Source organism: Choloepus didactylus, chromosome 9, assembly GCF_015220235.1.
Source record: "Choloepus didactylus isolate mChoDid1 chromosome 9, mChoDid1.pri, whole genome shotgun sequence".
In the NCBI taxonomy this organism is placed as follows: Eukaryota; Metazoa; Chordata; class Mammalia; order Pilosa; family Megalonychidae; genus Choloepus; species Choloepus didactylus.
In genome coordinates this window covers 39,714,061-39,728,080 of record NC_051315.1, presented here as the reverse complement: position 1 = coordinate 39,728,080, position 14,020 = coordinate 39,714,061, and the positions used below count along the sequence as shown (strand labels likewise).

General features: G+C 34.9%; 1 protein-coding gene across 1 annotated transcript in view; it reads left to right on the top strand.

Moving 5' to 3' along the window:
* Window positions 1-14,020, top strand: part of NEB (nebulin) — a 243,548-nt gene that overhangs the window by 221,019 nt on the left and 8,509 nt on the right. The window contains 13 exon segments of the mRNA XM_037849798.1: window positions 551-643; window positions 1,623-1,715; window positions 3,225-3,317; window positions 4,221-4,313; window positions 4,896-4,988; window positions 6,567-6,659; window positions 6,955-7,047; window positions 7,374-7,466; window positions 8,334-8,441; window positions 8,545-8,728; window positions 9,072-9,164; window positions 10,349-10,498; window positions 10,787-10,893. Of these exon segments, the coding sequence (XP_037705726.1) occupies window positions 551-643; window positions 1,623-1,715; window positions 3,225-3,317; window positions 4,221-4,313; window positions 4,896-4,988; window positions 6,567-6,659; window positions 6,955-7,047; window positions 7,374-7,466; window positions 8,334-8,441; window positions 8,545-8,728; window positions 9,072-9,164; window positions 10,349-10,498; window positions 10,787-10,893 (1,386 nt within the window).

The window sequence follows — 14,020 nt, the reverse complement described above, 5'->3', positions numbered from 1 at the left end:
AATACAGATAGTCTCAGGTATTTTCTGTATGTCATCCAAGATATAGATAGGCTTTCCTCTGGAATATTTTAAGGACCATTGAAAAGCTAGTATTTATTTAGGTTTTAATATTTATTAGTAATATTTATTAATATTTGTTTTGTTCCCCCAAATCTTTCTATTTGGTTCTCTAATTTAATGTTACCAACAACTCCTAAAGGATATGACCTTCATTTAAGTTGAACTTTTTGATAAGGCTTAATCCTTTTGTCTTTGGAGAGAAGGCATGTATGTCAAGCAATTCCTGCTCACAGCAGCTGTGTATGTATTACCACCACTTAGAGACAGACTTCAGACTCAGTGTGACTAAATGTCCAAAGTTGGTCTGTAGTTACTTGTCTCTATGTTATTTAGGCCTATTTTGCTTCATCATAACAAGTGACTTTTAGAGACTGTTTTAAAGGTTAAGTTTAGGTAACAGTTGTGTCCAGGCTGATTCGATTGTTGGCTTTGTGCACACAGATATTGTACAAAGAGAACTTGAGCAAGGGTACTTTCTTGCATCTCACAGGTTTTGTACAAAGAAAATGTGGGGAAAGGAACCCCAACACCTATGACTCCAGAGATGGAGAGAGTCAAACGCAATCAAGAGAACTTTAGCTCGGTATTTCTTAGGGAGCAAAAAACCTCCCTTAATTTTTATTTAAAATAATATTTTAACCCATTGCAAACATTTAGTTTTTCTCCCTGTAAAATTACTAAATTCACATAATGAAAATAATGATACCAAATATTACCTCAGTTTTCAGCCCCCATCTAATTTATTATCCACTTTAGTTCTGGTGTGAAATTTTAACAGTGTTTTCCGTAAAAACATACATATTTATCACTTTCCTTAAAAACCTGTAATACGTCGTGTTTCCTTCCTTCAGTCCTCCTATAATAACTGTAGGTGTTTCTAACTGGTGTGACACAAGTCAATAGTAAAATCTAACAAACACCCTTTCAGAAAAAGAATGTTAATCAGAATTTTATTTGTATTTATTGTGACTATGTTTGATGTACTTCTTGGGTTTGTAGCTTTTTTTAAAAGAATATGATTCAAAAGATGACAGCAATTCACAGTAACTAAGAAATACAAATAGTCTCAGCTATTTTCTGTATGTCATCCAAGATATAAATAGGCTTTCCTTTGGAATATTTTAAGGACCATTGAAAAGCTAGTATTTATTTAGATTTTAATATTTATTAGTAATATTTATTAATATTTGTTTTGTTCCCCCAAATCTTTCTATTTGGTTCTCTAATTTAATGTTACCAACAACTCCTAAAGGATATTAACTTCATTCAAGTTGAACTTTTTGATAAGGCCTAATCCTTCTGTCTTTGGAGAGAAGGCATGTATGTCAAGGAACTCCTGCTCACAGCAGCTGTGTATGTACTAACACCACTTAGAGACACACTTCAGACTCAGTGTGACTAAATATCCAAAGTTGGTCTATAGTTACTTTGTCTCTACGTTATTTAAGCCTATTTTGCTTCATCATAACAATAACAAATGTACTTTTAGAGACTGTTTTAAAAGTTAAGTGTAGGTGAAAGTTGTGTCCAGGCTCATTCGATTGTTGGTTTTGTGCACACAGATATTGTACAAAGAGAACGTGAGCAAGGGGACCCCTTTACCTGTCACTCCTGAGATGGAGCGAATCAAACGCAATCAAGAGAACTTTAGCTCGGTATTTGGGAGAAAGCTCCCTTTAACTACATATTACAAATAATAACTTCTATAAAACAAAACTTCTCACTCTTAGTCCTTTTTAAATAATCAATTTAACAAATTCCTTTTTAATCTCACCATCTGAATCCTTCTTTTCAGATCTTTTACTCACCATTTGATTCTAATGTTCTATATTTTCTGTAATAGTCCCTTAAAACTTTTAATTGGTTCCTTTCCTTCTCTTTTCACCTTTTATGTTATTGCTGGGACTTCTGAAGTTAATTGATTTCCAACAAAACAACCTCTGAATGCTTATTTACTTAGAATTGTTTTGGTTGTCTCTGGATTAGCCACAGGTAGAGTGGCTTTTACCTGAGAACAAGGTTCACCTTAAAATACATCACATTTGGATAAGCAGCAGCATTGAGAAAGAAAACATTCATGTTAGAACCATAAGCAATCTTATTTTGGACAATTATCCCAGACAAGCCATTTCATGAACAGAAATCCAGTCCTTCTGGTTCTTTAAACACATAAATCAGACCATGAGTTTTTATATATGTTATTTTCTCTTTTTATTAATATTGTTGCTGAAAAAACTCTATTTTAGTTGGTCTGTGAAATGATTTTCATTTGATTAGATCAGTAACTTTCTTTGGTCCCGTCTTTTTGTTTTGTTTTCCTTTGCGTTCAATTACTATTCACTAACCACCTTTCAATTTTCTTAAATTTTCAATGTAATTCAGTATGTCTTTTAGAATGTTTTATTCACTGTTTTCCTTGTGGTTTTATTTTAGTCTTTTTTTTTTTTTTTTGAAAGGTCTGCATTAATTTTCAAAATTATTTTCTTCTTATTAGAGTAAGAGAACTACTGTTTCAAGTATTTGAAGACTTTAATGATCCTGATGGTCCTGGGCAATTTCCTTTTTAACAATGACCATTTCTGTTAAATTTTTACACAGGATACATTTAGGCAAAATTGTGAGGTGGTGCATAGAGCCGTTTTAGATACTGTGAGAAATAGTGCTGTATATTAAAACACTGACTTTTAGAAGTGATTATCTCTACAACTTGAATTTACTCAAAAAAGACCAGTTTTACCATTTTGCATATATCTGTCCTGGGGTTTTAAGTGTCTGTTGTACTGGTAAACATCTTCATAGATAAAATAGTTGCCAATATAATTTTAAAACTATTTTTGTGTTGCACATAGGCATCTGGTACTTTTATGAAATTATTTGTAGATCTGTTCCCTCAATTCACAGCACAGGGAAAAAAAAAAACAGTTTTATATATAGGTTAGAGTAAAAAGTTGAATATGAAATGCACTGGGACTTCAGCTAAGGAAAAATGGAGCATGCTCTTATCTGTGCCTGAAAAGAGAGGTTGACTTGGTGAATGTGTCTTTCTTGTCTGATGTCTTTGGTCTTACACTGGGTTCTCTACAAAGTGGATGAAAGGGCTGCTTTGACTGTCCTTGTTTTTTTTTTTTGTTTTTTTTTTCTGGATGCTTTCTTGTGTCATACAGGTGTTGTATAAAGAAAACCTTGGGAAAGGGATCCCGATTCCCATCACTCCAGAGATGGAGAGAGTCAGACACAATCAAGAAAACTTTAGTTCGGTATTTAAAATAAAAAAAAAAAAAAAAAAAAAAAACCCTTGGACTACTTTTAAAAGATTAATCCTAGATTTTAAAATCTAATCAATTTATCCCAATAAAATATTTGACACAAATCTTGTTCACAACTTAATGCTGCTTTTTCCCATGAATCAGTTTCCCTGTTTTGGTTAAACATTAATGAAATAATTTGAATAATTTAAGTGTTCAGTATTATATTTCAGCTTTTAAAAACATAACATTCTCAGTGTCTAAGCACCCACAATTATCCTGCTTTCGCAAAGGTCAGAATTTCTGTTGGCCTTTTCCTATTCTAACCTGTCTCGACTGGTATTTGTACAAATTATTTTGTAGTTTTTTTTCTAGCATCTTGTCATTCCTGTTTGCCTTAAAAATAATTTTTCCCAACATGTTCACCCAAACTAAAAATTAAATATTTGACTTCTTTTGAAAGTCAACAAAAGAAGATTTGTGTGTATGTTATCTTCATATACACAATGTTTACAAACCCAATATCCTTATGTGGTTTATTAATAGCATTTCCAATTCAAAAATAACTTCCTTGGTTTTGTTCCTATTGCTCACTCTTTTTTAGTTTTCCCTTATAACAAGCTGGAGAAGACTAACTTTTCCTTTCCATGGTGTTCTTCGTTGCTGTCTTGCAGAGATTAGTCCAAATAACAAAATTTTTTTTTCATATTTCTTAGTTTTCACTGCTCTTTCCTGCATTCCCTTGCTTTTAAGGATGTCTTTGGGCTCATACAGGTTGGGACTTACAGCTGCTGGTGTTATTTCCCTTCCTCTAATTCACTTCTCTTCCTCCCTCCTCTCCCACCCCCCAAATGGTCCAAAGGGGGGGAAAGTGATTGATTGCTCTTTCTGTTCTTGATGCTTTCCTATATACAGGTGCTATACAAAGAAAACTTGGGGACAGGAATTCCAATCCCCATCACACCTGAGATGCAGAGAGTCAAACACAACCAAGAAAACCTTAGCTCGGTATTTTGGAAAGAAAGGGGGAAAAAGATGCTATTTAACCTCATAATTATATTGAACTCTTAAACATTTGTTCTTTTTTTAAACCTACTTTCCGTCCTTGGTGTCTAACGTAACTTAGCAAAAGGACACACTTTCTTATTCCTATAGGAAATATTATTATGGATTCTATGTCTTATTTCAGTTCATTCTGATATTATTTCATGTGATATTTTTAAGCATTTCTAAAAATGTCTTAGTTTTGATGACAATCAAACCAATTTCTACCAATCCACATGCGATTTTCTTGGAGGTGCCCTGCTCATAGATATGAAAAAATAAATAAATAACATTGATAACTCAGTCTTTTCTTGGCCTTCCGCCAGCAGCCGAGGTCCTGCTGCCCTAAAGGGGAACAGTCTCCCCATCCTAATGATGGCTTCCATTAAAGTTGTATGTGGCATTTTGTCAGCATATAACTCCTGGCTCCTTGGAATACAATACTCTGCCAGTTTATAATAAGGAAGTTGAACTCACACTTAGAAACTTCACAACAAATGAAATGTTACTTACGGTTGTTTTACTGGATGCTTTCTCATCATGCAGGTGTTATACAAAGAAAACATGGGCAAGGGAACCCCTTTACCTGTCACTCCAGAGATGGAGAGAGTCAAACACAATCAAGAAAATATTAGCTCGGTACTTTGACAAGAAAAAAAAAAAACAACTACTACTTGAATGATTTAAAATAATACATATTAATCCTATTTTTTAAAGACAAAATTTGTGTATTTACCACATTTATCCTTCTTTCCTAAAGGGCTACTCCCACCCTTAACCCTATAACAACATTGCTTTAATCCATAATTTAAGTTCTAATATCAGGCAGTAACAGATTTTCCTATAAAACATCCTTTTGCTCATTCCCAAACTTACTCTCTATCCACTACCCCCAAGGTCTCTTTGTTTTGCATACTTGTAAAATCTTGGATGGGGATGTGTGGTTTGGCATAGTAGGGTAACCCAGGGTTCTTTCTGAAACATTCTGATTTCACATCTATGACTTTAGTTCTAATTTATCCTGTCAGATTTGTACAAAGAGACCTTGGGAAAAAAATAAACCCTGATCCTTTCCTTCAAGGATAAGGATGCAAATTAAGGCCCAGCAGTGACTTTGACATTTGATTGTGAATTTACTTAAAATGGAAAGTGTCGATAGAATTGCTTTTTGTTGTTCTGCCAATTTTAGATTTGTTCTTTTGTCTTGATCATATTCTTTAACTGCTAACTTTAGTAAACCATTTCCCATAAGCTGTGCTCTGTGATACTGTGTATGTTTATAAAGGACCAATTACCAGGGCACTGGGGTTTGTGTGGAGATGACTTGAGCTTATGTAGTGAACAATCTTTTGGCTGTCAAAATTTACACTGTCTGCAAGTTTCTCCAATTCTAGAGTGCAGAGCTTCTCGAAATTTAGCATGCATCAGAATTATCTGGAGGGTTTGTTAAACCAGATTGCTGATTCCTGCCCCTGGAGTTTCTTATTCAAATTATCTGGGGCCAGGTAATTTGCATTTCCAACAAGTTCTCAGGTAGTCTTGCTGTCCAGAGACCCCACTTTGAAACCCAGTACTTTAACAGAATTCTTCCTCTTGAATGCCATTTCCCAGACTTTCACTGTTCCCAAGAATGACACTGAGTGAAGACACTGAAGGTTCATCATGTGTTATGTTTTCTAATGATTTGCCATAATAGTATAGAATATTGCCCAGAACACTTTTTCCTCACTGACATGTCTGTTATTCAGAAGCAAGAAGCAAAGCACAGGTGGTAGCAAGGAAAAAGGGGTGGGAAAATCCCTTGACTTATTTGACTTACAACTTTACTGATAGGGCTATATCAGTTTACGTTCTGAAAAAATTTCCAGTAACCTGCAGCCCCAGTCTTCTTAGTGTTATTCGTCTCATGCCTATAACTCCTGTTTCGATTACTTGCCAGGTTCTTGTCATTCATAGACTAGGGATAAAATGAGGGCGATTGATAGCTTATCCCTTTTGGGAACACTGCAGTCCTCTTTAGCAGTCTGCAAGGATTTCAGGGCATGGTCCTACTCTGGAACTGTGTGTCTCATTATTACTACATTAAAGTTCCATCTAACCTTATTTCCCAAATAGTTTGGCACCCTGAACCTCATAAGTTATATGTTCCATTTAATACTTCTGTAATTTTAATTCTTTTTTTCTTTTTGGCTTTTTGGATCTATTGGACTCCCACAGGTTTTGTATAAAGAAAATGTGGGGAAAGCTACCCCAACCCCTGTCACTCCAGAGATGCAGAGAGTCAAACGCAATCAAGAAAACATTAGCTCGGTATTGTTTTCAAAAACAAAAGTGCTTTTGATTTTGCAAAGTAACCCCTGCAGTTTGGCCTGCTCCTAACCCCATCCCAGGTTAAAAATATGCAAAATGTGTTATATTGGCATCTCCTCTAAAGATCATACTACACTTACCACTGCCATTAACAATTTCTTAAGCTTTCTTCTTGAAAGCTATTATCATTAATAGTAATCGATTAAATATATGGTTCCCCCCCCCAAACTGCATCAATTTAATAACCTGAATATTGCCTCCTCATGACTTTTGGATACAATTTTGTATCTCATAGGTGTTATACAAAGAGAACCTGGGGAAAGCAACCCCCACACCCTTTACTCCTGAGATGGAAAGAGTCAAACGCAATCAAGAAAATTTTAGCTCGGTATTTCAGAGAGTAAAAAGAAATGTTTAAAATTTTAACAAGCCTGGCAAACATGGTTATACCACTAATTTATCTCACAGTTTTTTTCAAAACTTTTGTATATCTTTTAAAATTCTTTGCCAACTTAAAAATCAACAAACCAACCCATCACCTCAAAACTTCTTTTACTTCTTCATCTTTTGCTTTATACAATAACATTTTAATGGCTTTCTCTTCTGAGGTGTTTCTTATAGTGTGATATAATTGAGCAATAACCCCAGCTAAAAGATGATTTTCAGAACTGGTTTTCTCCTGCTGACATCTGGATGCTCTCTCGGATCCTTTAGGTACTGTACAAAGAGAACATGAGAAAAGCAACTTCAACACCTGTTACTCCTGAGATGGAGAGAGCTAAGCGCAATCAAGAAAACATTAGCTCGGTATTTTCTAGGATTAAAAAGGAGCAGTGTAACAACTTAGAAAATAACTCTTCGACATCATAAAAGCATGCACCTTCTTATTCAACTGAAAAACACACTAAAATTTAAAAAGAAATGCAATATCTTAGAAAATATTTTAACATCATAAAAATGTGTACTTTCTTATTCTACTGAAAATTTACACTAAAATTAACATAACAGTGCTTTTACATTCTGAATGATCATACTAAGACATAACAAGTTAATTGCCAATGTTATTTCTCCCATTTGAAGTAAAAACTCTTTCCTCATTTTACTTTATGTAGTTTTTGTATAACCAACTGTAACAAACTGATTTCCTAACACCCTTAATCTCCTGCTCTTTGTTACTTTTAAGGTACTTAAAATTGGTACTTTTTGGTTTTTAGTGTCTGGAGGACCTTAATTTTTCTGTATTAGCCTGCCTATTAGTTTATGCAATCTGGACAAAAACCTAAGAAAATAGTCACTTGTTTTAAAGCAGAGTTCTTTCAAATTCCCTTCAGTATCACATTTAATGCCAGATACCATAGAATATTCTGGTGCTGGTACTACAATTCCAAGCAAATTCAAGAGGCCGCTTTGTTCCTTTTCCTTTCAAAATTATACTGTGCCCTCTCTACTTTGAAAATGAAAATTTCAGAGTTAAAACAAGTCCTCTCTGTTTTGATGTGTGCCCTTCCTGTCCTTATGCTAACCAGTTCCACAGTTAGCCACCTGTCTGGCTGGGTCCTTTCAGTTGACTCAAGCGTCCTTCACCAGCAACTTTCACTTCTACCTATTGGAAAGGTTTGAGGCTTCAGAATTAGAACAGCAACATGTACTGATTCATGTTGTCTCCTTGATCAGGTTCTATATTCTGATAGCTTTCGGAAACAAATACAAGGCAAAGCTGCCTATGTCATGGATACCCCAGAGATGAGACGGGTGAGGGAAACCCAACGCCACATCTCAACGGTGAGTCACAGATTCTTTAGGATTGGTAGGCTGGTTTGCTGTAACACACACAAAAAGAAAGGGTCACCTGATATTTTCCTAAAGCAAATTTATGAACTTTCAGGTGAAATATCATGAAGACTTTGAGAAACATAAGGGTTGCTTCACACCAGTGGTAACAGACCCTATCACTGAACGAGTGAAAAAGAACACACAGGACTTCAGTGACATAAGCTACCGAGGTATCCAGAGAAAAGTGGTAGAAATTGAACAAAAACGGAATGACCAGGACCAGGAAACTATTACAGGTAATTGAGACCTCTAGGTGGGGAAAAATCAACTTAAAATCAAGTGAAAGGTGGACAGCAGAACAAAAGCGACATTATCTACATTGAGGCAAAGGATAAAGGACCTCAGAACGTGAAATCATTAGGTGTGAAAGAAAGTCCCTATGATTTTACAGTTTACAAAGCTGACATTCTGGTCTCCCTATGCTTTGTTGTCCTCTGACGAACATAAAATGACTAGAACCTAAGCTAAATAAGTGTTATCCTTTATCACAATCATCCTTGTTTTTTAATTTCACACCATGGTTTCCAAGCTTTGGAAGGGTCTAAGAGCTCCTATTCTGATCATTCATTTCACTTTCAGGTTTACGTGTCTGGCGTACTAATCCTGGCTCAGTTTTTGACTATGATCCGGCAGAAGACAACATTCAATCCCGAAGCTTACACATGATTAATGGTATGTTATGCCATTAAAAAGCTGACATAAAACATCACCAGTTGTTGGGTTAACGTCTATGACTTTTAGGCTTTGAAATTCTCTCCCTCCAGGGTTTTCAGTTTTCAATCTCCCATCCAACACAAAACACCAACTTGACTAGAGGGCCAAATTCATTTTCTAGACAACTTAGAGTTAGAAAAAAATTTTTGTTTCACTGCTTCACTGTATACCTCCTTCTGTCCCCATTATTATCAGTTCTTTATTTTTTTCTAAAGAAAACAAAGTAGTAAATCTTTCTACTGGGGAAACAATAGAAAAAAAAATACACAGGCAAAGGGAGGAGAATGGATTTGACTTTCAGCAACTTTCTGAACTTTCTGTGAAGAATATTCTTTCATCAAAACAGGATGTACAACTCCCTTTATCTAGTGTATGGATGGATGAGTAGAAAAATGGGGACAAAAACTGAATGAAAAATAGGGTGGGATGGGGGGATGATTTAGGTGTTCTTTTTTATTTTTATTTGTTATTATTCTGATGTAAGAAGTTTTTCAAAAATAGATTGGGGTGATGAATGCATGACTATATGATGGTACTGTGAACAGTTGATTGTACACCCTGGATGATTGTATGGTATGTGAATATATCTCAATAAAGCTGAATTTAAAAAAACAAAACAAAACAGGATGCACAACTGTATGCTTTCTGTTCATGTTAAAAAGTATAATACATGGTGCCAGTCCTCAAAGGATTTGTACTCTAGTCTAGTGATGCTGAGAGACAAGTAAATCGGAGTTATATCTGATGTGCAGTTTTGAAGGTCTGAACCCAGTATTTTGAGAACATAGAGCATCTAAATTATTCTGAAAGTTAGGGAAGACTTTCTGGAGAAGTTACAGGTAGTGTCTGAATGTGAACATTACTGTCTGTTCATTTCGGTGAGGCAGAAAATGGGCAGAAGTAGCAGTGAAGGCTGTACCACTAACCTGTTACGTGACCTTCAGCAATATACTTTAAGTTCTCATCTGTAAAATGAGGATAACTGTACATTAAGAGTTGTGAGGATTTAATCCATGGAAATCCACTTATAACCATGCTAGGCAAAAAAAAAAAAAAAAAAAAAAAAAAGATTCAATTAATGTTAGGAATTACTACTGTGTACTTTTCATCTCTTCTCCCTCTCCCAATCACATCTCTCCCAGTCCAAGCTCAGCGCCGTAGCCGGGAGCAGTCTCGATCTGCCAGTGCTATGAGCATCAGTGGGGGTGAAGAGAAGTCTGAGCATTCAGAAACTGCCGGCCAGCACCTCTCCAACTACAGCGATGGGGGTGTCTTCTCCTCAACTTCAGCAGGTACAAGGCAATGGTGTTGACTTTTGACAGATGTGGCTAGCCAACTTGCTGATGGTTATTGTAATAGCCAATTGCATTAAAAAAAAACACACAAAAAATCTGGGCCTTTTCTTTTAATGAGAAAAGACTAGAATTGCAGAGGAGCACTTTCTTTAACTTATATTTATTAGGTCCTTGTATTTTGGAAATCATTCTTTTAAGTTATGGAAAAAGATAATACTGCTTTGACACAGATTAAATGACATACAGCCGTCTTTTCTCATAAACTATTTTTTCCCTCCCTTTCAGCTTACAAACATGCCAAAACCACTGTACTCCCACAACAACGATCATCTTCAGTTGCTACCCAACAGACAACAGTATCTTCTATTCCATCTCATCCATCTACTGCTGGAGTAAGTAAATAAATGCTTTACTTAAATCATTCTTATTTTTTGATACTTACAAAACCAATTATAGATATTCTAGTCTTTTTCTTTCTTTTTGGAACTAAGCCTTCTATCATATATAATGTTCTTTTTCTACATCTCAAGTTAACAGTAATATCAGAAAGTCTTCTTTACCAAATCCAAATTAATTAAAATTCAATGATTAAAAAAACTAGCACAACGCATCAATTTTAGCTCATCAGTACCACACACTATCTTAAACTAAAACATCTGTTGCTTGGAATTATTCTTCAAGAAAGTATATATGTATGCATACATGTACACATATCTACATGCCATATTTTAAATCTCCCCTATTATTATATACTGGAAAGATAAGCAAATCATGTTCACAATTCACCAAGGCTGTTTTAAAACCCTGGATCCTATTCATAATATCAGTAAGAAACATACTACTTTAGGAATAAACCGAACTAGACATGAACAATATTTGGATGAAGAAAACTAAGATCAAAATAATGTTGAACCTTTATATTTCAGGAATGGAATATTGTAAAGCTGTCATTTCTCCTGAAATAAGTGAAAAAAACTGAAGGCAATTTTGACAAAAATTCCAATAGCAATAGCACATTTTGAAATGTATATGTTAATCTTAAATTCATTTGAAACAGTAAATATGCACAAATAATCAAGTAAATTTTGAATATAATAGGAAAGAACTTAACTATAGAAGAGCAAACAATACTATAAAATCATCATAATTAAATATGGTGTGGGAATAGATAAAAAATAGATCAAGTCTAAAAATGGACCCTAAAAGAATTATCAATCTGGAGGGAAGGGATGAATTATTTAATTATATGATTTAGGATAACTAGATTTCCATTTAATGAAAAAATATAATAAAATTTAAAAATATGTCACATCAAAGCATATTTAAATTGCAGATGTCCCAAAAATCTAAATGCAGAAAAAAAAATTATAAAAGTGCTAAAGAAAAACAGAGGCTATTTTTATTTTATGAGGTTAGGGAAAGCCTTCCAAAGTAAGTTCCAAAATATAGAAGTTTAAAGGAAAAACTGACAGATTTGACCATAAAATTTTAAATGTTTCTATGACAAGAAGAAATACATCAGACTGGGAGAAAATGTTTACAACATACATAACAAAAAGATTAATATTTATAGAATATAAGCACTCCAAAAATCACTGAAAAACTATTCCACTCCTCAAAAATAAGACCTGGAAGAGTATGAATAGATAATTTACAGCAAAAGAAATTAAAATAACCAACAAATAAAGGTGTTCATCATGACTAGTAACCAAGAATAAGCAAATGAAACCACTAATAAAGTATCATAATAGTACATTAGAATAACTAATACAAAATTTAAACATGCATCCATTTGACCTAACAATTCCATCTTTCAAAGCTCTTTCTTCAGAAATAAGGATGTTCATTTTGGTGTTTTTTCTAAAAAAAAAGACAACTAAATGTCTAACAAAATGGAAATAGCTAATTTGTGGTATTACTAAAGTGTGGAATTCTCTGCAGCAAAGAATAAGAGGGACTATACATATTTATATGGGAAGATCCCCAAGCTATATTAAATGGAAAGAACAAGTCAAAGTATTATATAAGGTTTTCTCCCCTAAGTAAATGGAAGGATACAAATCTGTGAATGTGAATAATATATGTGTATATTTCTAAATGCAAGGAAAAATATATAGGTTACATACCAAAGTGCTAGCAAGTGTTTCCTCTTATGAAGAAATTTTGGGTATTTCACTTTTTAAAATTTATATATCCAAATTGCTAACAACTTTTTTTTTTTAATCTTCATTTTATTGAGATATATTCACATACCACGCAGTCATACAAAACAGATCGTACTTTCGATTGTTTACAGTACCATTACATAGTTGTACATTCATCACCTAAATCAATCCCTGACATCTTCATTAGCACACACACAAAAATAACAAGAATAATAATTAGAGTGAAAAAGAGCAATTGAAGTAAAAAAGAACACTGGGTACCTTTGTCTGTTTGTTTCCTTCCCCTATTTTTCTACTCATCCATCCATAAACTAGACAAAGTGGAGTGTGGTCCTTATGGCTTTCCCAATCCCATTGTCACCCCTCATAAGCTACATTTTTATACAACTGTCTTCGAGATTCATGGGTTCTGGGTTGTAGTTTGATAGTTTCAGGTATCCACCACCAGCTACCCCAATTCTTTAGAACCTAAAAAGGGTTGTCTAAAGTGTGCGTAAGAGTGCCCACCAGAGTGACCTCTCGGCTCCTTTTGGAATCTCTCTGCCACTGAAGCTTATTTCATTTCCTTTCACATCCCCCTTTTGGTCAAGAAGATGTTCTTCGTCCCACGATGCCAGGTCTACATTCCTCCCTGGAGTCATATTCCATGTTGCCAGGGAGATTCACTCCCCTGGGTGTCTGATCCCACGTAGGGGGGAGGTCAGTGATTTCACCTTTCAAGTTGGCTTAGCCAGAGAGAGAGGGCCACATCTGAGCAACAAAGAGGCATTCGGGAGGAGGCTCTTAGGCACAACCATAGGGAGGCCTAGCCTCTCCTTTGCAGCAACCGTCTTCCCAAGGGTAAAACCTATGGTAGAGGGCTCAACCTATCAAACCACCAGTCCCCTATGTCTGTGGTCATGTTAGCAACCATGGAGGTGGGGTAGGCCAATACCCTTGCATTCTCCACAGGCTCCTCAAGGGGGCACGACATCTTTTTTTTTTTCCTTGTTTTTTTTTTTTTTTTTTAACTTTCCCTTCTTTTTTAAATCAACTGTATGAAAAAAAAAGTTAAAAAGAAAACAAACATACAAGAAAAGAACATTTCAAAGAGACCATAACAAGGGAGTAAGAAAAAGACAACTAACCTAAGATAACTGCTTAACTTCCAACATGTTCCTACTTTACCCCAAGAAAGTTACATAATATAGCAACATTTCTGTGAACTTGTTCCTACTATATCCATCAGAAATTAACAGACCATACTCATTCCTGGGCATCCCCAGAATGTTAAATAGCTTATCTGTTCTTCTTGGATTATTGTTCCCCCTTCCTTAATTGCTCTCTATTGCTAGTTCCCCTACATTCTACATTA